The sequence below is a fragment of the Daucus carota genome, chromosome 8, assembly GCF_001625215.2.
Source record: "Daucus carota subsp. sativus chromosome 8, DH1 v3.0, whole genome shotgun sequence".
Classification (NCBI taxonomy): Eukaryota; Viridiplantae; Streptophyta; class Magnoliopsida; order Apiales; family Apiaceae; genus Daucus; species Daucus carota.
The window spans coordinates 33,309,338-33,336,039 of NC_030388.2; the positions used below are offsets into that span (position 1 = coordinate 33,309,338).

General features: G+C 32.9%; 1 protein-coding gene, 1 long non-coding RNA gene, 10 other non-coding genes and 1 pseudogene across 13 annotated transcripts; 2 read left to right on the plus strand and 11 right to left on the minus strand.

Annotated features, from left to right (window-relative positions):
• Positions 1-7,875: 7,875 nt before the first annotated feature.
• On the minus strand, positions 7,876-8,071 carry LOC135149065 (U2 spliceosomal RNA). The gene has a single exon (XR_010287127.1). It is a non-coding gene; the product is annotated as a U2 spliceosomal RNA (small nuclear RNA).
• A 322-nt stretch (positions 8,072-8,393) lies between these two features.
• Positions 8,394-20,139, plus strand: LOC135148234 (uncharacterized). Of its 2 annotated transcripts, XR_010286175.1 has the most exons (16): positions 8,394-8,542; positions 9,089-9,185; positions 9,438-9,630; positions 10,647-10,784; positions 11,331-11,427; positions 11,680-11,872; positions 12,888-13,025; positions 13,572-13,668; positions 13,921-14,113; positions 15,087-15,224; positions 15,770-15,866; positions 16,119-16,311; positions 17,327-17,464; positions 18,007-18,103; positions 18,356-18,548; positions 19,424-20,139. It is a non-coding gene; the product is annotated as an uncharacterized LOC135148234 (long non-coding RNA). The 2 variants fall into 2 exon arrangements; XR_010286174.1 differs by lacking the exon at positions 18,007-18,103.
• LOC135149028 (U1 spliceosomal RNA) lies at positions 9,040-9,193 on the minus strand. The gene has a single exon (XR_010287091.1). It is a non-coding gene; the product is annotated as a U1 spliceosomal RNA (small nuclear RNA).
• On the minus strand, positions 10,118-10,313 carry LOC135149066 (U2 spliceosomal RNA). The gene has a single exon (XR_010287128.1). It is a non-coding gene; the product is annotated as a U2 spliceosomal RNA (small nuclear RNA).
• On the minus strand, positions 11,282-11,435 carry LOC135149029 (U1 spliceosomal RNA). The gene has a single exon (XR_010287092.1). It is a non-coding gene; the product is annotated as a U1 spliceosomal RNA (small nuclear RNA).
• Positions 12,360-12,555, minus strand: LOC135149075 (U2 spliceosomal RNA). The gene has a single exon (XR_010287137.1). It is a non-coding gene; the product is annotated as a U2 spliceosomal RNA (small nuclear RNA).
• LOC135149030 (U1 spliceosomal RNA) lies at positions 13,523-13,676 on the minus strand. Its single transcript, XR_010287093.1, has one exon. It is a non-coding gene; the product is annotated as a U1 spliceosomal RNA (small nuclear RNA).
• On the minus strand, positions 14,601-14,754 carry LOC135149090 (U2 spliceosomal RNA; annotated as a pseudogene).
• Positions 15,721-15,874, minus strand: LOC135149031 (U1 spliceosomal RNA). Its single transcript, XR_010287094.1, has one exon. It is a non-coding gene; the product is annotated as a U1 spliceosomal RNA (small nuclear RNA).
• LOC135149067 (U2 spliceosomal RNA) lies at positions 16,798-16,993 on the minus strand. Its single transcript, XR_010287129.1, has one exon. It is a non-coding gene; the product is annotated as a U2 spliceosomal RNA (small nuclear RNA).
• On the minus strand, positions 17,959-18,111 carry LOC135149046 (U1 spliceosomal RNA). The gene has a single exon (XR_010287109.1). It is a non-coding gene; the product is annotated as a U1 spliceosomal RNA (small nuclear RNA).
• LOC135149085 (U2 spliceosomal RNA) lies at positions 19,039-19,231 on the minus strand. The gene has a single exon (XR_010287147.1). It is a non-coding gene; the product is annotated as a U2 spliceosomal RNA (small nuclear RNA).
• A 1,884-nt stretch (positions 20,140-22,023) lies between the features above and the next one.
• On the plus strand, positions 22,024-25,647 carry LOC135148552 (uncharacterized). Its single transcript, XM_064083906.1, has 2 exons — positions 22,024-23,086; positions 25,456-25,647. Exon 1 carries the CDS (start codon positions 22,086-22,088, stop codon positions 22,977-22,979), a length of 894 nt encoding a protein of 297 aa, XP_063939976.1. The 5' UTR covers positions 22,024-22,085; the 3' UTR covers positions 22,980-23,086; positions 25,456-25,647.
• Positions 25,648-26,702: the final 1,055 nt, after the last annotated feature.

A 26,702-nucleotide genomic window follows, 5' to 3' on the forward strand; every position in this document is an offset into this window, starting at 1 on the left:
TTCACCTGATAATAGTGTAATAAAATCTGAATATCAGGAAGATAGTGTTTACACATTAATTCAAACAATTTTAAAACATTTTGTAGGAAATGCTTTCCATACAATGGACTGCAGTAGGGAATTACTAATAAATCTAAGATGCCCTACACTTACTCATTTTAGATGGTATAAAGATGTATTTTTGTCTAAAATTATGCATAGACAAGATGGAAATTCCACATTTTGGAAAGAGAAATATATTTCAGGATTACCTGCATTATTTGCAGAAAGAATTAGAAATAGATTAAGAACAAAACATAATGAATTAGAAATACCCTTAGATCACTATACTTATGGAGAATTAACTAATGAAATGATAGCAGAAGGATTAAATCTGTGTAATGATTTAAATTTAAAAGCACAATTGAAAAAACAAGGAATTAATCATAGAAAAGAAATAGGAGAATTTTGTGAACAATTTAGTTATCCCTTAATAAAGGATAGAAAAGTTCATAAAAAATCTCAGAAGAAACCATATCCGTTTAGGAAAAGGAGAAAGAAAAAACACTATCAAGATTACATACCTAAAAAGAATTTTAAAAAGAAAATTCCTAAGAAACAATTTATTAAATCTGTAACATGTCATAAGTGTGGCAAAAAAGGTCATTATGCAAATAAATGCATGCTTAAAAAGAAAATAAGTACTTTGTCTTTAGATGATTCTGTAAAACAGGAAATTTATAATATTATTGAGTCTGAAATTATAGATTCTGATATATCTGATTATGATTCTAATGAAATATGTGATATACATGATTCTGATATTGAGGATAGTACTTCTGAATCTGAAGAAGAAATATGCGCTTGTAAAACAAGTAATGACCCTTATATAGCTAACCTAAACATGAATGGTTTAAGCATCAATGTCTTAAGTAGTTCTGATCAATTTATTTTAGATATGATAGAGAAAATAAATGACCCTATTCAGAAAAGACAAATGATTGAACAATATTTGAACCAGGTAAAAGAAACACCTAGGGAAAAACCCCAAAAACAACCTCAAATTTATACCCCTTATACTTTACAAGAAGTGATAGCTAGATTTAATAATCAATCTGAGAGACCTATAACTCTTAAAGATTTAAAAGAAGAATTAAATTCTCAGAAAAAAGAAATAAATGAATTAAAACAAAGAGTAAAACAATTAGAAAATAATTGTTCTACTCCTGGAAATATAACTCCTAGAGAGGTAGGAGAAACTTCTAATCAATTTTTGTGTAATATACACCAAATTACTTATCAAAAATGGTATATTAATATAACCATTGTGATTAATAATACATTTACTCTGTCTACTATAGCTTTGGTAGATAGTGGTGCAGACATAAACTGCATAAGAGAAGGACTAATTCCAACCCAATACTATGAGAAAACTAAGCAAGATTTAAGTACTGCTGATGGTAGTAAATTATGGATTAAATATAAATTGACAAATGTTGCAATTTGTAATCAAGGAACATGTTTAAATTATACATTTATAATGGTTCCTTATTTATCACAAGGAATAATATTAGGAACACCTTTCCTTAATAGTATACAACCAATGACCATAGATCAATCAGGAATATATACTAAAATAAATGGGATTGATATATCCTATAATTTTATAACTACTCCTATAACCAAAAATGTAAATGAATTACCTATAAACAATATTAATATATTAAAGAAAAATTTAGAGTATAAACAAAACCATAGCAATTCACTAAAACAAGAAATAAATTTATTAACAATAGAAGAAAAAATAAAAGAAAATGTTATACAAGAAAAGATAAAACAATTAGAAATAACAATACAACAAGAAGTGTGTAATACTTTACCTAATGCTTTTTGGGAAAGAAAGAAACACATGATAAGTTTACCATATGATGAAGGATTTACAGAGGATAAAATCCCTACTAAAGCAAGACCATCTCAAATGGATAAAGAGATGTTAGAATTTTGTAAAAAGGAAATAGATATTTTATTAGAAAAAGGACTAATAACCCCAAGTAAGTCTCCTTGGAGTTGTGCTGCTTTTTATGTCAATAAAAAGTCAGAAATAGAAAGAGGAACTCCAAGACTAGTAATTAATTACAAACCGCTTAATAAAGCATTAAAATGGATTAGATATCCTATTCCTAATAAAAAAGACCTATTAAATAGAATAAGTCAAGCTAAAATATTTTCTAAATTTGATTTAAAATCAGGTTTTTGGCAGATACAAATAGAACCTAAAGATAGGTATAAAACTGCATTTACTGTTCCTTTTGGACAATATGAATGGACAGTAATGCCTTTTGGTTTAAAAAACGCCCCTTCAGAATTTCAGAAAATAATGAATGACATATTTATTCCTCATTCACAATTTTGCATAGTATATATTGATGATATATTAATATTTTCTGATAATATTGATCAGCATTTTAAACATTTAAATACATTTATTGATATTGTTAAAAAGAATGGATTAGTTTTATCACCAACTAAAATAAATTTATTTCAAACAAAAATTAGATTTCTAGGACATAATATAAACCAAGGAACAATAATTCCTATAGAAAGATCTTTAACTTTTGCTGATAATTTTCCTGATAGGATTACTGATAAGAAAATGTTACAAAGATTCTTAGGAAGTTTAAATTATATTGCTGATTTTTATAAAAATTTAGCTCAAGATACTAGTATATTATATAAAAGATTAAATAAAAATCCAGTACCATGGACAGAAGAGCATACTAAAGCTGTTCAAAAAATTAAGTTAAAAACTAAAACAATACCTTGTATTTATTTAGCAAATCCTCAATGGTTTAAAATAGTAGAAACAGATGCATCCAATATTGGATATGGTGGTATTTTAAAACAAGTAAATCCTGATAGTAAAAAAGAAGAATTATTAAGATATACTTCAGGACATTGGAATAAAACACAATTAAATTATTCTACTGTTAAAAAAGAAATGCTATCTGTATTAAAATGTTTGTTCAAATTTCAGGATGATTTATTAAATCAAAATTTTCTTCTTAGAATTGACTGCTCTTCAGTTAAAGAAGTCCTTGAAAAGGATATAAAGAATTTAGTTGCAAAACAACAATTTGCAAGATGGCAAGCTTTATTATCAATATTTGATTTTCAAATTGAATATATAAAAGGAGAATCAAATTCTCTTCCAGACTATTTGACTAGAGAATTTTTACAGGGATTACCCTCTCCAGAGAAAGAGGGAAATTAACTATGAATCGTGGTGGTTATACCAGAGGATCCACAAGTGGTAATACCAGAGAAAATAGATCTTCTCTAAAAGATGTTCTTAAAAGAGAACAAGTAGATGATATCTACACCTCAAATGTCTGTGAAGTAATACTTACTTTGGAAAATTCTGACCTTAAATGGTTTTCAGATGCTAATTATATTGCATCACGATATTTTGAACCCTATAATCACTATCCTTTAAAAGGATCCAATAATACCAGATTATTTTATGAAACAATTCTCAAAGAAACTCAAAGTGTTGAATTTGAACACTTTTATAGAGGTGGAAATACCCAACAAAATAAACATGCTCCCTATAGCTTTTCTAAAGCGTCTTTTAAAAAGATGTTATCTCCAACAGATTGGGGACTAGATCCTAATAGGACTAGACAAATGACCAATTATCCAAATATGCCTTATACCTACTGGGATTATAAGGATGCTTGGTATAATTGTTTTTATTATAATAATCCAGATTTTAAACATACTTGGTTTTTCAGATTTATGTCTGATTTTGTTCTTAATGATCCTCCAAATTGGAGTATTCATTGGTGGGAAAAATTTGGTCCCAAAATTAATGTTTTACCAGAAGAGTTATATCTCTTATTTCCTGGATATAAGGAAGAATGTTGCAAATGTTCAAATGAAGGGAATGATATTCCTATGATGAAATTAATGATGGTTTATAACCTACCATGGATCTGGACTTGGGAATATGCTACCAAGCAAATTCAAGACTTTAATAAAGGTCTTCCTACCTTAGTTCGCCAATTTAAATATAAATGGTGGAATAAGTTTAATACTGAAGAAACTGTTAAACAGTTGAAAGCTGATATTCAGTATTGTAAAAATAAAAATCAAGAGAAGTTAAAACTTCAGGAAAAAGAGGAAATAAAAGATCCTCTAAAATCTCTTAAAGAGACCTTGAGAAGGAAATATCCTCAAGCTTCTAAAAAAGAAATTCAAAAGAAGCTATTAGAAATTGCTTCATTTTCGGATGATGAAGATGAAGATGATGGTAATACCAATATGTCAATCACAGAGGAATCCCCTGAAGATTTTGAGGAGAATCTCCAATACGCCCAAACTCAATAATGGATCCAATCAAGGAAAGATTTCGCAAGCTTAATAAGCAGGAAAGAAAGCTTAGTATGATATATCCAAAGATTCAAGAAACAGCCAAGGAGTTGGAAAACTTAAAGATAAAAAGTCAATTAGCATACAATAAGTATGTGTTAACCAGATATGGTTCATTTCATGAAATGCACTCAGCTAGAGTCGCAGCTGAAAACAAAACTGCTGAATTGTGGGCACTTCATGATAAAGAACTACGAATAAGGCTCAAAAGAGATTGGTTATACAAAAAACTCGTGGAATCTAGCAATCTTACAGCATGAATACGATTCGACAAGTATTCAGAAAATTAAAGAAAAAGAAAGAGAAAGTTAGAACCCTAGAAATATGGGTTGAAACCCTGATCGACACATATCAAAGAAATCTCAGCAACTTTGAGTCAGATGAAGAACAAATGAATTTTCTCCTTTATGGACTTAGAGAAGAAATGACATTAATCTACAAACGACAAAGAGCAAGGGAAATGGAAAGAATTTTACTACATCAAAATAATCTCACTGGATGATGCAGTGATAATGCAGCAATGATGCAGTAGTGATGCAGGTGATGATGCAACCACTAAGATGACATAAGCAATGACATCATCAAGAAAATTCTGGACACCAATAATTAAAGACAATCATGGATCTACAATAATGCAAAGCAATAATAGAGCTGCATGATTAAATTCATGATGTAAGCAATGATGTAATATAGTTTGTCTTTTTAGTGTGCAACTACTATAAATAGATGTGTGTAACTTAGTTGAAGGGCATCGAAAACCACAACCCTTCAAAACCACTCTCAACCACTCTTGTAAAATAAACACCCTTGTATTGTAAAAGTTTTGAAGATCAATAAGAAGGTTTGGAGTTTGTATATCAGCTCTTCTACATGAGTAATAACTCGTGTAAGTATTCTTAATCTTTATCTTTGTTATTTAAATTACAGATTATATCTGTTTAAATATATCTGTTTAAATTGATCAAGTTCATAACTTGTCCTTATTTATCATCGGTCGGTCCTTGTTGTGTTGCTCATAAAGAGACCTTGAGAAGGAAATATCCTCAAGCTTCTAAAAAAGAAATTCAAAAGAAGCTATTAGAAATTGCTTCATTTTCGGATGATGAAGATGAAGATGATGGTAATACCAATATGTCAATCACAGAGGAATCCCCTGAAGATTTTGAGGAGAATCTCCAATACGCCCAAACTCAATAATGGATCCAATCAAGGAAAGATTTCGCAAGCTTAATAAGCAGGAAAGAAAGCTTAGTATGATATATCCAAAGATTCAAGAAACAGCCAAGGAGTTGGAAAACTTAAAGATAAAAAGTCAATTAGCATACAATAAGTATGTGTTAACCAGATATGGTTCATTTCAGGAAATGCACTCAGCTAGAGTCGCAGCTGAACACAAAACTGCTGAATTGTGGGCACTTCATGATAAAGAACTACGAATAAGGCTCAAAAGAGATAGGTTATACAAAAAACTCGTGGAATCTAGCAATCTTACAGCATGAATACGATTCGACAAGTATTCAGAAAATTAAAGAAAAAGAAAGAGAAAGTTAGAACCCTAGAAATATGGGTTGAAACCCTGATCGACACATATCAAAGAAATCTCAGCAACTTTGAGTCAGATGAAGAACAAATGAATTTTCTCCTTTATGGACTTAGAGAAGAAATGACATTAATCTACAAACGACAAAGAGCAAGGGAAATGGAAAGAATTTTACTACATCAAAATAATCTCACTGGATGATGCAGTGATAATGCAGCAATGATGCAGTAGTGATGCAGGTGATGATGCAACCACTAAGATGACATAAGCAATGACATCATCAAGAAAATTCTGGACACCAATAATTGAAGACAATCATGGATCTACAATAATGCAAAGCAATAATAGAGCTGCATGATTAAATTCATGATGTAAGCAATGATGTAATATAGTTTGTCTTTTTAGTGTGCAACTAAAAAAAAAAGAAAAAAGAAATAAATGAATTAAAACAAAGAGTAAAACAATTAGAAAATAATTGTTCTACTCCTGGAAATATAACTCCTAGAGAGGTAGGAGAAACTTCTAATCAATTTTTGTGTAATATACACCAAATTACTTATCAAAAATGGTATATTAATATAACCATTGTGATTAATAATACATTTACTCTGTCTACTATAGCTTTGGTAGATAGTGGTGCAGACATAAACTGCATAAGAGAAGGACTAATTCCAACCCAATACTATGAGAAAACTAAGCAAGATTTAAGTACTGCTGATGGTAGTAAATTATGGATTAAATATAAATTGACAAATGTTGCAATTTGTAATCAAGGAACATGTTTAAATTCTGGATTATTATAATAAAAACAATTATACCAAGCATCCTTATAATCCCAGTAGGTATAAGGCATATTTGGATAATTGGTCATTTGTCTAGTCCTATTAGGATCTAGTCCCCAATCTGTTGGAGATAACATCTTTTTAAAAGACGCTTTAGAAAAGCTATAGGGAGCATGTTTATTTTGTTGGGTATTTCCACCTCTATAAAAGTGTTCAAATTCAACACTTTGAGTTTCTTTGAGAATTATTTCATAAAATAATCTGGTATTATTGGATCCTTTTAAAGGATAGTGATTATAGGGTTCAAAATATCGTGATGCAATATAATTAGCATCTGAAAACCATTTAAGGTCAGAATTTTCCAAAGTAAGTATTACTTCACAGACATTTGAGGTGTAGATATCATCTACTTGTTCTCTTTTAAGAACATCTTTTAGAGAAGATCTATTTTCTCTGGTATTACCACTTGTGGATCCTCTGGTATAACCACCACGATTCATAGTTAATTTCCCTCTTTCTCTGGAGAGGGTAATCCCTGTAAAAATTCTCTAGTCAAATAGTCTGGAAGAGAATTTGATTCTCCTTTTATATATTCAATTTGAAAATCAAATATTGATAATAAAGCTTGCCATCTTGCAAATTGTTGTTTTGCAACTAAATTCTTTATATCCTTTTCAAGGACTTCTTTAACTGAAGATGGAAATGCTTTATGTAACCCTTTAAGTTGTGTCATTCGAAGAGGTGTTCAGTCAACAAACCAACAAAGTTTTGTCATTCTTTCACTTAGCCATCAAATAATATTTTTGTAGAAAACAACTTGACAATACCATGTGTATTTATTTAGGGTAATTGTGAAAATGAGCCTAACTTTTTATTTTTCGTTATATTAATGTGAATATAGTAAGAATATATTTAAAAAAAATTAGCGTGTTAAGTTGATAAAACAATATACATTATAGAGTCTTTCTTTATTACTAGGTTAAGAATAAAATTATTCTGGGTAACTTTTTCTCTATACCATCTATGAGACTGACATTATCTTTATATTATATGTTTCCTGTTGTTATAAATTTTCTTACGATATTTTAAGTGATGATAAAAACGTGTTCTACTAAAATAGACAAGCAAGGTTGAGACTATGTTTTGGTGGGGTGAGCCTGGCCCGAGCAGTAGTGCAGCACTTGGGCGACTCTCGTAAACCCCAATAGCAAGCTATTGTGGCGGGCCTTCCCCCTTAAAAAATTAATTTAATATCGTGTGGACCATTGGCCCACATATCAGATATTAAACTGATAAGAACAGATACTACACTTGATCTTAGCCAAAAGGCCGAGAAAGGTATGCCTAGAATGTTTGGCAGGCTTTGTTTATAAGCCGAGCCTCACAACTCTCAACACAAAATAACTCGTGGTGGTATTATCAGCTTTCTGTTTTATGAAGTTACAAAAGAAAAAAACGTGTATGATCTTAGTATTAGAAAATTAATACCATTTTTAAAATTAAAAAAATCCATGGGAAAGTCATCTGTAATACTTGGGGTCAATCTTCATTCAATATGAGTTTCCATAATATGTTCTTCTGGCAATCGTCTGTTTTTTAATCAAAGAAAAACTTAAAGCTGAATCTGTACACACTCAGTAATTTAAATCTTTCTGATTTTCATTCTGAAATGTAGGTATCACTTTTTAAAAGTATAATCTCTTCAAACCTTTTTAACTTTTGGAGTTGAGACGGGACATTCAAGCTGAAATGGGAATTAGCATTCGATTGGTCCTGATATTCAAAGCTTGTTTCGTACGTCCATTCAAATCAGGTATGGAGATCATTTCTTTGCTGCTGCTCTTGGGCTTCTAAAGATAAATTATGTAATGATAATATATTACTATGCAATTAAATCCGTTGCCTGATCAAATATGTTGTTACTGCAAGCCAACAGAAAAAAAACATCAAATTTAGCCTTAACAACTCATTTGAAACACAGACATTCCAGTTTGTTAAAACACTTACAATTTACCAAGATTTAAAAGATTTTTTTGAGGAACAAAAAATCTTCGAACCATATGTTATTACTGAGATATTTGATTTCACTTAATATGGACTTGCCAACTATGCGAGTAAAGTGAAATGAAACCAACTTAACAATACCATATGTATATGCTTGGTCGCAAGTGAGAAAATGAGTCCAACTTTTTATTTATCTTGATATTAATGTGAATATAGTAGGAATATTTTTTAAAAATAATGTGAGCGTGTTAAGTTGATAAAACAATATACATTATCATAAACCACAGCAAATGCTTGACTATATTTGCGGGGGCTGCGCGGACGCAAGCCCCCCCTAACACAAATTATGATGTAGGTCCACCACTTGGGTAGACCTTAGGAACTTCCAAAGTGCAATGGAAGTTGCTTCCCTAGGCCATGGGCCTCAATGATCACCCATTGACCCCATCCAGGTAAGTATGTTGTCAAGTAGGCAGTGCATCTCTATTTATACCTTTGTCAGAATTCTTTTCTTTTACTCCGTCGATGAGGGAAGCTTTGCGAGCAAATCACTTAATAATAATAATATATTATAATAACAATACCATTTGCATCTTATTGACACCTGTTTGTTGAAAAATTTTCAGTTATCTGTCCAAAATGCAAAGCATTGAATATCTAAATGTTTGAACTAATTTCTTTCATCATTGGTCAAATGTTTACAGTTTCCGGCCCGGTGAGTGGAGTTGCTTTGCCTAGGATGACAGGCGCGAGAAAAGTTGGAACGGTGTAAACTCTTTACAGGCAACATCGCTCCTCAAAAACATATGCTCTCCATCGAGCTTCTAGTTTTCGGAGTTGAGATTGGGGAAAGTTGAGAAGGGAGCTGTGTTGGTCGGTTCTTTTTCCGCAAAAGAGGTACGAAGATCAGTTCTCCACTGTATATTATTATGCAAGTTAAATGCTTTATGTAACCCTTTAAGTTGTGTCATTCGAAGAGGTGTTCAGTCAACAAACCAACAAAGTTTTGTCATTCTTTCACTTAGCCATCAAATAATATTTTTGTAGAAAACAACTTGACAATACCATGTGTATTTATTTAGGGTAATTGTGAAAATGAGCCTAACTTTTTATTTTTCGTTATATTAATGTGAATATAGTAAGAATATATTTAAAAAAAATTAGCGTGTTAAGTTGATAAAACAATATACATTATAGAGTCTTTCTTTATTACTAGGTTAAGAATAAAATTATTCTGGGTAACTTTTTCTCTATACCATCTATGAGACTGACATTATCTTTATATTATATGTTTCCTGTTGTTATAAATTTTCTTACGATATTTTAAGTGATGATAAAAACGTGTTCTACTAAAATAGACAAGCAAGGTTGAGACTATGTTTTGGTGGGGTGAGCCTGGCCCGAGCAGTAGTGCAGCACTTGGGCGACTCTCGTAAACCCCAATAGCAAGCTATTGTGGCGGGCCTTCCCCCTTAAAAAATTAATTTAATATCGTGTGGACCATTGGCCCACATATCAGATATTAAACTGATAAGAACAGATACTACACTTGATCTTAGCCAAAAGGCCGAGAAAGGTATGCCTAGAATGTTTGGCAGGCTTTGTTTATAAGCCGAGCCTCACAACTCTCAACACAAAATAACTCGTGGTGGTATTATCAGCTTTCTGTTTTATGAAGTTACAAAAGAAAAAAACGTGTATGATCTTAGTATTAGAAAATTAATACCATTTTTAAAATTAAAAAAATCCATGGGAAAGTCATCTGTAATACTTGGGGTCAATCTTCATTCAATATGAGTTTCCATAATATGTTCTTCTGGCAATCGTCTGTTTTTTAATCAAAGAAAAACTTAAAGCTGAATCTGTACACACTCAGTAATTTAAATCTTTCTGATTTTCATTCTGAAATGTAGGTATCACTTTTTAAAAGTATAATCTCTTCAAACCTTTTTAACTTTTGGAGTTGAGACGGGACATTCAAGCTGAAATGGGAATTAGCATTCGATTGGTCCTGATATTCAAAGCTTGTTTCGTACGTCCATTCAAATCAGGTATGGAGATCATTTCTTTGCTGCTGCTCTTGGGCTTCTAAAGATAAATTATGTAATGATAATATATTACTATGCAATTAAATCCGTTGCCTGATCAAATATGTTGTTACTGCAAGCCAACAGAAAAAAAACATCAAATTTAGCCTTAACAACTCATTTGAAACACAGACATTCCAGTTTGTTAAAACACTTACAATTTACCAAGATTTAAAAGATTTTTTTGAGGAACAAAAAATCTTCGAACCATATGTTATTACTGAGATATTTGATTTCACTTAATATGGACTTGCCAACTATGCGAGTAAAGTGAAATGAAACCAACTTAACAATACCATATGTATATGCTTGGTCGCAAGTGAGAAAATGAGTCCAACTTTTTATTTATCTTGATATTAATGTGAATATAGTAGGAATATTTTTTAAAAATAATGTGAGCGTGTTAAGTTGATAAAACAATATACATTATCATAAACCACAGCAAATGCTTGACTATATTTGCGGGGGCTGCGCGGACGCAAGCCCCCCCTAACACAAATTATGATGTAGGTCCACCACTTGGGTAGACCTTAGGAACTTCCAAAGTGCAATGGAAGTTGCTTCCCTAGGCCATGGGCCTCAATGATCACCCATTGACCCCATCCAGGTAAGTATGTTGTCAAGTAGGCAGTGCATCTCTATTTATACCTTTGTCAGAATTCTTTTCTTTTACTCCGTCGATGAGGGAAGCTTTGCGAGCAAATCACTTAATAATAATAATATATTATAATAACAATACCATTTGCATCTTATTGACACCTGTTTGTTGAAAAATTTTCAGTTATCTGTCCAAAATGCAAAGCATTGAATATCTAAATGTTTGAACTAATTTCTTTCATCATTGGTCAAATGTTTACAGTTTCCGGCCCGGTGAGTGGAGTTGCTTTGCCTAGGATGACAGGCGCGAGAAAAGTTGGAACGGTGTAAACTCTTTACAGGCAACATCGCTCCTCAAAAACATATGCTCTCCATCGAGCTTCTAGTTTTCGGAGTTGAGATTGGGGAAAGTTGAGAAGGGAGCTGTGTTGGTCGGTTCTTTTTCCGCAAAAGAGGTACGAAGATCAGTTCTCCACTGTATATTATTATGCAAGTTAAATGCTTTATGTAACCCTTTAAGTTGTGTCATTCGAAGAGGTGTTCAGTCAACAAACCAACAAAGTTTTGTCATTCTTTCACTTAGCCATCAAATAATATTTTTGTAGAAAACAACTTGACAATACCATGTGTATTTATTTAGGGTAATTGTGAAAATGAGCCTAACTTTTTATTTTTCGTTATATTAATGTGAATATAGTAAGAATATATTTAAAAAAAATTAGCGTGTTAAGTTGATAAAACAATATACATTATAGAGTCTTTCTTTATTACTAGGTTAAGAATAAAATTATTCTGGGTAACTTTTTCTCTATACCATCTATGAGACTGACATTATCTTTATATTATATGTTTCCTGTTGTTATAAATTTTCTTACGATATTTTAAGTGATGATAAAAACGTGTTCTACTAAAATAGACAAGCAAGGTTGAGACTATGTTTTGGTGGGGTGAGCCTGGCCCGAGCAGTAGTGCAGCACTTGGGCGACTCTCGTAAACCCCAATAGCAAGCTATTGTGGCGGGCCTTCCCCCTTAAAAAATTAATTTAATATCGCGTGGACCATTGGCCCACATATCAGATATTAAACTGATAAGAACAGATACTACACTTGATCTTAGCCAAAAGGCCGAGAAAGGTATGCCTAGAATGTTTGGCAGGCTTTGTTTATAAGCCGAGCCTCACAACTCTCAACACAAAATAACTCGTGGTGGTATTATCAGCTTTCTGTTTTATGAAGTTACAAAAGAAAAAAACGTGTATGATCTTAGTATTAGAAAATTAATACCATTTTTAAAATTAAAAAATCCATGGGAAAGTCATCTGTAATACTTGGGGTCAATCTTCATTCAATATGAGTTTCCATAATATGTTCTTCTGGCAATCGTCTGTCTTTTAATCAAAGAAAAACTTAAAGCTGAATCTGTACACACTCAGTAATTTAAATCTTTCTGATTTTCATTCTGAAATGTAGGTATCACTTTTTAAAAGTATAATCTCTTCAAACCTTTTTAACTTTTGGAGTTGAGACGGGACATTCAAGCTGAAATGGGGATTAGCATTCGATTGGTCCTGATATTCAAAGCTTGTTTCGTACGTCCATTCAAATCAGGTATGGAGATCATTTCTTTGCTGCTGCTCTTGGGCTTCTAAAGATAAATTATGTAATGATAATATATTACTATGCAATTAAATCCGTTGCCTGATCAAATATGTTGTTACTGCAAGCCAACAGAAAAAAAACATCAAATTTAGCCTTAACAACTAGTTTGAAACACAGACATTCCAGTTTGTTAAAACACTTACAATTTACCAAGATTTAAAAGATTTTTTTGAGGAACAAAAAATCTTCGAACCATATGTTATTACTGAGATATTTGATTTCACTTAATATGGACTTGCCAACTATGCGAGTAAAGTGAAATGAAACCAACTTAACAATACCATATGTATATGCTTGGTCGCAAGTGAGAAAATGAGTCCAACTTTTTATTTATCTTGATATTAATGTGAATATAGTAGGAATATTTTTTAAAAATAATGTGAGCGTGTTAAGTTGATAAAACAATATACATTATCATAAACCACAGCAAATGCTTGACTATATTTGCGGGGGCTGCGCGGACGCAAGCCCCCCCTAACACAAATTATGATGTAGGTCCACCACTTGGGTAGACCTTAGGAACTTCCAAAGTGCAATGGAAGTTGCTTCCCTAGGCCATGGGCCTCAATGATCACCCATTGACCCCATCCAGGTAAGTATGTTGTCAAGTAGGCAGTGCATCTCTATTTATACCTTTGTCAGAATTCTTTTCTTTTACTCCGTCGATGAGGGAAGCTTTGCGAGCAAATCACTTAATAATAATAATATATTATAATAACAATACCATTTGCATCTTATTGACACCTGTTTGTTGAAAAATTTTCAGTTATCTGTCCAAAATGCAAAGCATTGAATATCTAAATGTTTGAACTAATTTCTTTCATCATTGGTCAAATGTTTACAGTTTCCGGCCCGGTGAGTGGAGTTGCTTTGCCTAGGATGACAGGCGCGAGAAAAGTTGGAACGGTGTAAACTCTTTACAGGCAACATCGCTCCTCAAAAACATATGCTCTCCATCGAGCTTCTAGTTTTCGGAGTTGAGATTGGGGAAAGTTGAGAAGGGAGCTGTGTTGGTCGGTTCTTTTTCCGCAAAAGAGGTACGAAGATCAGTTCTCCACTGTATATTATTATGCAAGTTAAATGCTTTATGTAACCCTTTAAGTTGTGTCATTCGAAGAGGTGTTCAGTCAACAAACCAACAAAGTTTTGTCATTCTTTCACTTAGCCATCAAATAATATTTTTGTAGAAAACAACTTGACAATACCATGTGTATTTATTTAGGGTAATTGTGAAAATGAGCCTAACTTTTTATTTTTCGTTATATTAATGTGAATATAGTAAGAATATATTTAAAAAAAATTAGCGTGTTAAGTTGATAAAACAATATACATTATAGAGTCTTTCTTTATTACTAGGTTAAGAATAAAATTATTCTGGGTAACTTTTTCTCTATACCATCTATGAGACTGACATTATCTTTATATTATATGTTTCCTGTTGTTATAAATTTTCTTACGATATTTTAAGTGATGATAAAAACGTGTTCTACTAAAATAGACAAGCAAGGTTGAGACTATGTTTTGGTGGGGTGAGCCTGGCCCGAGCAGTAGTGCAGCACTTGGGCGACCCTTAAAAAATTAATTTAATATCGTGTGGACCATTGGCCCACATATCAGATATTAAACTGATAAGAACAGATACTACACTTGATCTTAGCCAAAAGGCCGAGAAAGGTATGCCTAGAATGTTTGGCAGGCTTTGTTTATAAGCCGAGCCTCACAACTCTCAACACAAAATAACTCGTGGTGGTATTATCAGCTTTCTGTTTTATGAAGTTACAAAAGAAAAAAACGTGTATGATCTTAGTATTAGAAAATTAATACCATTTTTAAAATTAAAAAATCCATGGGAAAGTCATCTGTAATACTTGGGGTCAATCTTCATTCAATATGAGTTTCCATAATATGTTCTTCTGGCAATCGTCTGTTTTTTAATCAAAGAAAAACTTAAAGCTGAATCTGTACACACTCAGTAATTTAAATCTTTCTGATTTTCATTCTGAAATGTAGGTATCACTTTTTAAAAGTATAATCTCTTCAAACCTTTTTAACTTTTGGAGTTGAGACGGGACATTCAAGCTGAAATGGGGATTAGCATTCGATTGGTCCTGATATTCAAAGCTTGTTTCGTACGTCCATTCAAATCAGGTATGGAGATCATTTCTTTGCTGCTGCTCTTGGGCTTCTAAAGATAAATTATGTAATGATAATATATTACTATGCAATTAAATCCATTGCCTGATCAAATATGTTGTTACTGCAAGCCAACAGAAAAAAAACATCAAATTTAGCCTTAACAACTCATTTGAAACACAGACATTCCAGTTTGTTAAAACACTTACAATTTACCAAGATTTAAAAGATTTTTTTGAGGAACAAAAAATCTTCGAACCATATGTTATTACTGAGATATTTGATTTCACTTAATATGGACTTGCCAACTATGCGAGTAAAGTGAAATGAAACCAACTTAACAATACCATATGTATATGCTTGGTCGCAAGTGAGAAAATGAGTCCAACTTTTTATTTATCTTGATATTAATGTGAATATAGTAGGAATATTTTTAAAAATAATGTGAGCGTGTTAAGTTTATAAAACAATATACATTATCGTAAACCACAGCAAATGCTTGACTATATTTGCGGGGGCTGCGCGGACGCAAGCCCCCCCTAACACAAATTATGATGTAGGTCCACCACTTGGGTAGACCTTAGGAACTTCCAAAGTGCAATGGAAGTTGCTTCCCTAGGCCATGGGCCTCAATGATCACCCATTGACCCCATCCAGGTAAGTATGTTGTCAAGTAGGCAGTGCATCTCTATTTATACCTTTGTCAGAATTCTTTTCTTTTACTCCGTCGATGAGGGAAGCTTTGCGAGCAAATCACTTAATAATAATAATATATTATAATAACAATACCATTTGCATCTTATTGACACCTGTTTGTTGAAAAATTTTCAGTTATCTGTCCAAAATGCAAAGCATTGAATATCTAAATGTTTGAACTAATTTCTTTCATCATTGGTCAAATGTTTACAGTTTCCGGCCCGGTGAGTGGAGTTGCTTTGCCTAGGATGACAGGCGCGAGAAAAGTTGGAACGGTGTAAACTCTTTACAGGCAGCGTCGCTCCTCAAAAACATATGCTCTCCATCGAGCTTCTAGTTTTCGGAGTTGAGACTGGGGAAAGTTGAGAAGGGAGCTGTGTTGGTCGGTTCTTTTTCCGCAAAAGAGGTACGAAGATCAGTTCTCCACTGTATATTATTATGCAAGTTAAATGCTTTATGTAACCCTTTAAGTTGTGTCATTCGAAGAGGTGTTCAGTCAACAAACCAACAAAGTTTTGTCATTCTTTCACTTAGCCATCAAATAATATTTTTGTAGAAAACAACTTGACAATACCATGTGTATTTATTTAGGGTAATTGTGAAAATGAGCCTAACTTTTTATTTTTCGTTATATTAATGTGAATATAGTAAGAATATATTTAAAAAAAATTAGCGTGTTAAGTTGATAAAACAATATACATTATAGAGTCTTTCTTTATTACTAGGTTAAGAATAAAATTATTCTGGGTAACTTTTTCTCTATACCATCTATGAGACTGACATTATCTTTATATTATATGTTTCCTGTTGTTATAAATTTTCTTACGATATTTTAAGTGATGATAAAACGTGTTCTACTAAAATAGACAAGCAAGGTTGAGACTATGTTTTGGTGGGGTGAGCCTGGCCCGAGCAGTAGTGCAGCACTTGGGCGACTCTCGTAAACCCCAATAGCAAGCTATTGTGGCGGGCCTTCCCCCTTAAAAAATTAATTTAATATCGTGTGGACCATTGGCCCACATATCAGATATTAAACTGATAAGAACAGATACTACACTTGATCTTAGCCAAAAGGCCGAGAAAGGTATGCCTAGAATGTTTGGCAGGCTTTGTTTATAAGCCGAGCCTCACAACTCTCAACACAAAATAACTCGTGGTGGTATTATCAGCTTTCTGTTTTATGAAGTTACAAAAGAAAAAAACGTGTATGATCTTAGTATTAGAAAATTAATACCATTTTTAAAATTAAAAAAATCCATGGGAAAGTCATCTGTAATACTTGGGGTCAATCTTCATTCAATATGAGTTTCCATAATATGTTCTTCTGGCAATCGTCTGTTTTTTAATCAAAGAAAAACTTAAAGCTGAATCTGTACACACTCAGTAATTTAAATCTTTCTGATTTTCATTCTGAAATGTAGGTATCACTTTTTAAAAGTATAATCTCTTCAAACCTTTTTAACTTTTGGAGTTGAGACGGGACATTCAAGCTGAAATGGGAATTAGCATTCGATTGGTCCTGATATTCAAAGTTTGTTTCGTACGTCCATTCAAATCAGGTATGGAGATCATTTCTTTGCTGCTGCTCTTGGGCTTATAAAGATCAATTATGTAATGATAATATATTACTATGCAATTAAATCCGTTGCCTGATCAAATATGTTCTTACTGCAAGCCAACAGAAAAAAACATCGAATTTAGCCTTAACAACTCATTTGAAACACAGACATTCCAATTTGTTAAAACTCTTACAATTTAGCAAGATTTAAAAGATTTTTGAGGAACACCAAATCTTCGAACCATATGTTATTGCTGAGATATTTGATTTCACTTAATATGGAGTTGCCAACTATGCGAGTAAAGTAAAATGAAACCAACTTAACAATACCATATGTATATGCTTGGTCGTAAGTGAGAAAATGAGTCAAACTTTTTATTTATCATGATATTAATGTGAATATAGTAGGAATATTTTTTAAAAATAATGTGAGCGTGTTAAGTTGATAAAACAATATACATTATCATAAACCACAGCAAATGCTTGACTATAATTGCGGGGGCTGCTCGGACGCAAGCCCCCCTAACACAAATTATGATGTAGGTCCACCACTTGGGTAGACCTTAGGAACTTCCAAAGTGCAATGGAAGTTGCTTCCCTAGGCCATGGGCCTCAATGATCACCCATTGACCCCATCCAGGTAAGTATGTTGTCAAGTAGGCCGTGCATCTCTATTTATACCTTTGTCAGGATTCTTTTCTTTTACTCCGTCGATGAGGGAAGCTTTGCGAGCAAATCACTTAATAATAGTAATATATTATAATAACAATACCATTTGCATCTTATTGACACCTGTTTGTTAAAAAAATTTCAGTTATCTTTCGTAATTGCAAAGCATTGAATATCTAAATGTTTGAACTAATTTCTTTCATCATTGGTCAAATGTTTACAGTTTCCGGCCCGGTGAGTGGAGTTGCTTTGCCTTGGATGACAGGCGCGAGAAAAGTTGGAACGGTGTAAACTCTTTACATGCAGCGTCGCTCCTCAAAAACATATGCTCTCCATCGAGCTTCTAGTTTTAGGAGTTGAGACTGGGGAAAGTTGAGAAGGGAGCTGTGTTGGTCTGTGTTTTTTCCGCAAAAGAGGTACGAAGATCAGTTCTCCACTGTATATTGTTATGCAAGTTAAATGCTTTATGTAACCCTTTAAGTTGTGTCATTTTAAGGGATGTTCAGTCAACAAACCAACAAAGTTTTGTCATTCTTTCACTTAGCCATCAAATAATATTTTTGTAGAAAACAACTTGACAATACCATGTGTATATATTTAGTGGTAATTGTGAAAATGAGCCTAACTTTTTTATTTTTCGTTATATTAATGTGAATATAGTAAGAATATATTTTTAAAAAAAATAGCGTGTCAAATTGATGAAACAATATACATTATAGAGTCTTTCTTTAGTACTAGGTTAAGAATAAAATTATTCTGGGTAGCTTTTTCTCTATACCATCTATGAGAGTGACATTATCGTCATATTGTAAGTTGCCGGTTGTTATATATTTTCTTACAATATTTTAAGTGATGATAGAAACGTGTTCTACTAAAATAGACAAGCAAGGTTGAGACTATGTTTTGGTGGGGTGAGCCTGGCCCGAGCAGTAGTGCAGCACTTGGGCGACTCTCGAAGACCCCAATAGCAAGACGTGGCGGGCCTTCCCCCTTAAAAAATTAATTTAATATCGTGTGGACCATTGGCCCACATATCAGATATTAAACTGATAAGAACAGATACTACACTTGATCTTAGCCAAAAGGCCGAGAAAGGTATGCCTAGAATGTTTGGCAGGTTTTGTTTATAAGCCGAGCCCCACAACTCTCAACCCAAAATAACTCGTGGTGGTATGTAACACCAAGTAGAAATCAGCTGAGTAGTGCTATAGGTCAGGGGAACTAAGTACGAGTATATATAATTTCGAGTACCAATGTCATGAAATACCCACATCTTAATGCTATTTTACAGAGTCATTTCAGTTTACGATTATTTTGGTTTTGTTTTGAACCGACCAAATGCTCACTCCAACTCATGGAAAAGGATTCTGGCTGAAGGAAAGTCGTATGTATCAGCATCTATCTGGCACAGAGGGCTTGCTGTTTGTACCTATTCTGGTAATAGAGGTTTCCTTTAACTTTTAGTCACTCCCCTTCCCTTCCTTGACTAGTAGCTGTGGAAGATTTTTGTTAAATTATAAGTTTCAGCTGTCTGATATTCAATCGGACTGAGAGCCTTTGGACTAGTTAGCCGTAACTGGTACAAGACTAAATCTTATCTGTGTGTGTTTGTATGCATCGTATTACTGTATCTTGTTGCTATGTCATGTAATGCACAAGTATGTAAGAAGCATTAACTGTCTATGTTTAGACTTGTCTTGAGTTTACTTTCTTATCTGAGGTATGAATTAATGTTTTGCTGCATGTATTTGTGGTTACTAATCCAAGGACTGGTCTTTGCTAGGTTTTTTTTCTTCAAGTTGCTGCCCCCTCCAGTTCACCGTAGTAGACATGCCAGTCAAATATTCTGAAACATCTCTATTTGTATTTGGATAAAAATTTAAACCCTAATGAGTTGAAATTGCGTGTTTTATAACGGATTTGAAACCTGTCTTCCGAGTTTAGGACTTTGTTAGAAAGTGTTTTATGTTGGACCATTTTGGATCTGAATTGTTTTGATCTCTTACATTTTGCGGTCTAAGTTAGAAAAAGGATAGAGAAAATAATGCTCTCAGAGTTTTCTTGAGGGATATAACAGAGAAAAATGAAGAGAACCAAAAATTGTATTCATAATTTTCTCCCAAATACAGTATGGGACGACAAGTTCTTAAAGTTGTTTTCTTAATAAAAAAAAAAACAAATCTAAAAATAATCTAAAAATCTAAAACAGATCTAAACATGGCAATTCGATATCATCTTTGTCAAGCAATGGAACTTGACAAAAACTTGAAGGTGCTGCATTTGTTCCCATTGAACCGTAATGTTCGACATTCCCCTCGAGCGAGCAGACTATCAGTATCAACGAACAAAAATAAGTACAGGTAATTTGGCTAAGTATGAGTTGTTTTATATGTAAGAAGCTTAAATTGTAGACCTCTTGGATCAATTAAGAATTATTAATGTATTTAAGATGTGCAGTTCAGATTTAAAAAAAGGTATTTACTCACGGGTTTTTGCAAAAAAATCTTGTTTGATTAAAATAGGGAATATTAAGAAATGTAAATGTTAACAAAAAAAGTTTATGAAATAAAATTAATCTTGAAAATATAAATGGGAGATATGTGAATTAGAGTTGATAAACAAGTATTTTAAAATCATTTAAAATTAACATTGCTTAACAAATCTTTTTGCAGAAAAGACATCTTTTTTGTCAGATAAAAAGACAAATATTTTGAACGGGGTAATGATATATGTTCATCATTGTATGGTATATACTACATCAAGTTAAAAATCGTATCTATTAAAAAGATATGATACTATCAATTTGAAAATATTTCAAATTCTTCTTTTGGTAAAAAAAAAAAAAGAATTCAAATTCTACATTACTCACTCTATTTTATTTTACATGTTAATTTAATTTTTTTTTTACATGTAGTTTTAGTTGCATAGTAATTTTAATTCCATATACTATTTTTGAATTTCCCTTTTGATAAAAATATAAATGCTGCTTCCTCTCACTCGTTTCTTTACAAAAAAAAAAAAAAAGGTTCACACACACATTTTAAGGCTATTATAAAGTAAAATTTTATAATTTATTAGTATTTTCCTTTTTTAATTGAAAATCTAACATAAGGACATCTAAAGCCATCTAAACTATTAGCAAAAAATCAAATAAGAAATATAGAGTCTAGTAGTTCATTCTCTTTGTCTATAAATAAGAAAATAAGGACATGTTTCTTTTTTAATTTTTTAAACTACGACCTCTCTTATAATTACTTATAATTAACTGATTATTGTTTTCAACTAAAATTTATCATATTTTCAATATTTTCTGACTAAAATCCGTCTTTTCCTAGAAATATCACAGATGACATTTATATAATTATTATTAAATCATCTCATTTAAAAATTTAAGTCTCCAAAATTCATATTAATAAAAATTTATATAATATTAAAAAAAATCCGTGCGGTTTTAAGCTAATTATAAATTAATTATAAAAAAATAAAAGTAAACTATGACTATAAAATAGTACTCCCTCCGTTCCTAAATAATAGTCGCTTTGACTTTGTGCACGTACTTTTAGGTGTCCAAAAAATATACTTCTATGTATTATTTTTAAAATTTTCTTTTTCTGAATAAAAGTTTGACATCTATATTTTTATTCAAAAAAAGAAAATTTTAAAAATAACGTGTAGAAATATGTTTTTATTGCACCTCAAAATACGTGCAAAAAGTCAAAGTGACTATTATTTAGGAACGGAGGGAGTAAGTTAGTAAAGTTAGGAATCTTAACTTTGAACGTTCAATTATTTTGGAAAATAAGGCCAAAGAGCCATGTATGAATTTTACCAATGGGTTAGGTCGAAGCGGCCCATTTAAAAGTGTGGCCCAGAATAGTGATATAAAGAAGATACAAAAGTCATCATCAGCCTAACCTAACACAAACACAGCCGCAGCAGAAGATTGAAGAAGCATGGAAGAAAAGAAGAGGAGTCTAATTCTGGCGCAGGTTGTGGTGGGAGAAAAAAGATCTGATTATTATGTATTTGATCTGGAAGCTGATGAAGTTTTGAAAACTGAAATTCAATCTTTGTTGGACCAAGGACAGGGGGACATGGTGAAGTTGGGAGGAATGATGTATAATATTGGCGGTCTAAGACGAATAGATGAATGCCCTCCCCTTGATGTTATTCCTTGTGCTGAAGGAGATCACCACGTCCACTTGGGAGTATCTTGTTTAGACTTGAAGAATTTTGATGATGCTCCTCTATCCTCCAATAAGTGGAGGTGGAATGATATCCCTCCTATGAAAGAATTCCGCATATACCCGTCTTGTGCTTCCCTTGATGGTAAATTATATGCCTTTTATTGTTTATCAGCAAAGACCCATATTGGTGAAGTGTTTGACCCCAGCCTTGGACGCTGGGAACCCTTGCCTCCTCCACCAGAGGAAATCCCTGCCGGTGGCTCTTTGCTCGTGTCTCCTCGGGTGATTTCTGATGAAAAGAGACATCGCATTCTTGTGCATTTTGATACTACTCATTCCCTCTATGCTTATTATCCTGATTTCCATTCATGGGATTGCCTTGTACAATACTTTAGCCCGTGGTATCCTGCTACCATCGCTTTGGTTGATGATGTCCTTTTCTTCCATATATATGAGCGCCGTGATTGCCTTGCTGCCTTTGATTTGTTAAGCAATTCATGGTTAAAGGTTAAGTATTCTTCCAACTTTCCTGCTTGGGATATGTCTTTTAATGAATGGCAGAACATTCTTCATTTGGGCGATGGCATCTTGTGCTTGGCCAACTCCTGTGCTTCTTTAGTCCCCCCCCTGTCCACACTAATATTCGGTTTGTCAAATTAAGACTTCAGCGGATCTCTTCTCAACACCTGCTGCTCGTCACTTTCGTTTCTTCCCAATGCTTTCGATTTCAAGGCTACTTGAGAGCCAACAGCTTCTTCCTTCTTTAGGTACTTCAAATCCTACTTATATGCTACTGCCACTTCTATGTCTAGATATTGCTGGAAGGTTAGTGATATATGCACATCCTAAATTGATTGTTGCACACCCTAAATTGATTAGTTGACCAAAATATCCCATGTTTCTATATCATTTTCCATTTTGCCCCTTTATCAAGATATATGGTTTTGTTATTTAGATTCATGTTACTCCGTATTATTATGTTTTATAAAGTAATATATACATTAATTAGGTAAATTTAAAAATAATTTACATGTTGATTATTTTACTAAATACGTGCTCCCTCCGTCCCAGCAGATTGTTAATGTTTCTATTGGAGTTCTAAACGTCAAGTTTAGGCCTATATTTGAACATCCTAATCATTTCGGATTAACGATCAAGTGTTTAATTTGAATACACTTGATCGTTGATCCGAAATTATTAGCTAATCATTTCGGATTAACGATCAAGTGTATTCAAATTAAAGCTTGTAGTACACTTGATCATTGATCCGAAATTATTAGGATGTTCAAGTATTGGCCTAAAACTTGACGTTTAGAACGCCAACAGAAGCGTTAATAACCTGCTGGGACGAAGGGAGTAATATTTATATGAACGCCTCTTATTATTTAAAAAGGTTTTCTTTCCAAATCAATAAAAGTAGTAGAGAAAATTCAAGAAAAATTCAATTCAAATATATTATAATTACTTATTTCTAATTATCATAAAATTACTAATATCTTATTTAAATATTAATTGCATATAAAAAGTTATTTTATTAAATTTTATAAATTTCATATATTAAGAATTAGATCCTTATACAGTTCACTCCTAGGTTTGATATGTATGGGTGTGCACAGGTGGGTTCAAATCAGTTTCTACCTAAAATTGTTACCAAGTCGGGTTTTTATCTTATAACTTATAACCGTAACTGAATCGTTCTAAACGATTTTTTTCGGTTCGGTTAACCATTCATCGATTTCATTTTTTTCGATTTTTACCTAATTATTAAATATTAAATAAATTAAATAATATTAATGAACAATATTTTATAGTAACATAATTTTTATTTATATAAAATTAACAATTTAAATAATGAAGGCACAGTAAACAAAAGAAGCACACTCATTTCCGGATTCAGATCCGTATCAGAAATATTCGTTTGACAATCCTGATTAGGAGTGAGCATTACCCGCCCGATTCGTAATCAGGATCGGGTGTGCTAAAAAATTAAAGATGATATATACCTCGCACATTTAAGCCCCTTGTAATCTGGTACTGTATATCTAACATGTAAATTATAACTATTTTATTTGGGAAAAATCTCAAATTGGTCAATGAAGTGAGCTTGTAGTATCAAAAGTTCTATCAAATTTAACGGGGTCTCATTCGTACCACTTTAGTAAGGAATAATGACATGTCCGTTAGTTTGACCGGTTGACCGGACGGAAAGCTGACGTGGCGAACAGAGCAGCATTATGTGGCTTGTGACTCAGATTGCAGCAGTCACAGTAGATAAAAGAAAACAAAAATAAAAGAAGATAAACAACAAAAACAAAACAAAACCCATAAACAAACCCGACACATTTCCCTTTAACCAGAATTTCCACACAGCTTTTGTCTGTGACAGCAACATGAAATGAAGGTGCAATGGTATCTGTTTTGGTTTCAGCTATAAATTGGGGTATCTCAACAACTCCAGACTGATCAGTTTTATCACTGAATAGAGACGAGACAGAACAGATGGAGTCTTCATCTTTATGACAAGGTTTTCTTTTTACAATTTTCAGAATGAATGGGAAAGTCTGAAAGTAGTTGCAGATAAAATTATGAATCATGTGGGGCTGGTGAAGCAAATAAAAAAGTTCAATATTCAAGCTCAATATGCTAGTACTGAAGCATCAGTAATTTAAACACCTACAAAGAGCTATAAACCTGCAACAATATGAAAATAAATGATCAGATAGTACCTTGCAAGCATCACCAGTCCATTATAATAATGGGATTTACTAGTTGAATCTTATGGTTCTATTATCAAAGCTTCTGCATATTTACCCTGTTGCATACGGAAAAAGGAAACAATACATCAAACGAATAAAAAAGATTAAACTACATTCTTAAAATTAATTATCCCAACGCTAGTGCTCCCATTATATCTTCCACACACCTAGTATGATCTAATTTCCAAACTAGCATGCAGATTATGATACGGGTAACATGTATAAGATCCAATTGAAACATTATATGTCTTACACAGGCTTTCAAGGAGCAAGAATTCTGAACTATACGACAACAATTTAGTTTCATGCATCATTTCTAATGTCTCAAATTTTAACAGTTTTAAAACTTTAAAAGTGTAATAAGTTTAAATTCTTATTAGGCGAGGATTCTTCACTATTATATGCTGCAAACTTCAACCGTTGCTGAAGGAGACTCTTCCGGACTAACTCGGCTGCATGCGGGTTCATAATTAATGGAGGCATTAAGTGGTTACCATATGAATAGGCCGCCCCCATCCAAAATCTAAATCGTATATTGGGGTCCTCTGACAAGAGCTGATAGACCAGGCTGGCATTCCGGAAGTCGAGTGCTGATCTCAAGTACTCATTTCCCATCTTTGACAATGCAGCGTGAATTCTCTTTGCAGAGTTCACTAAAGGCTCTGATATAATTTCACCTGCTGTGCCAACTGGGATGGCTGTAAAGACTACATTGCCTAGATAGCCTGGAGGAAGTGGAGGGCTCAGTCTGAATCATCCATCCGTGACCATGTAAAGATATACACACACACACACACACCGGGATACAGAAGAGAAGAGGGGTTTTTAATTAGTTTATATTATTACAATCCAGGTAGATGCAAATAGAGACGTTAGAAGCCACTCTGTCAAACATACACCCGCCACGTCAGCTTTCCGTCCGGTCAATCGGTCAAACTAACGGACATGTCATTATCCCTTACTAAAGTGGTACGAATGAGACCCCGTTAAATTTGATAGAACTTTTGATACTACAGGCTCACTTCAGTGACCAATTTGAGATTTTTCCCTATTTATTTATATGATGATTGACGTTATTTTAGTCATTTTAAGTTAGGGTGTGCACGATCAATTTAGGGTGTTGCATATGTCAACACCCTTTCCTAAAAAGCTGAAATTACAAACACATGGAGTAGTTAAAAGCATGCTAATACATGAAATAATCCACAATTAATTTTCAAATGTGGTTGAGGTGTTCTGTAGATTAGGTTCAAGATAGGAAATGTTGCAATCTTCTAACATATACGCATACCTGAGCCCATGTCTAGATTAGAATCTATACACATGTTTCACTTGACACAGCCGTTTGCATTATGTGGTTTGTGGATGATTGCAAATCCAGCATTGGTTTTTTAATGTACTGTTGTGTTAGGATAGTGACATAGCGCTACTTGTAGGCTTTTATAAGGGTTGGATTGGTAAAATGTTATTTCTCAGTACAATTTCCCCCACTTGCATTATGTGGTTTGTGATGATGATGCAAATCAGCATTGGTTTTTTAATTGTACTGTTGTGTTAGGATAGTGACATAGCGCTACTTGTAGGCTTTTATAAGGGTTGGATTGATTATAAAATGTTATTCTCAGTA

What these genes read in the sequence shown, in the direction of transcription:
- LOC135148552 (XM_064083906.1), top strand. Translation starts at nt 22,086, where the DNA reads ATGGAAGAAAAGAAGAGGAGTCTAATTCTGGCGCAGGTTGTGGTGGGA.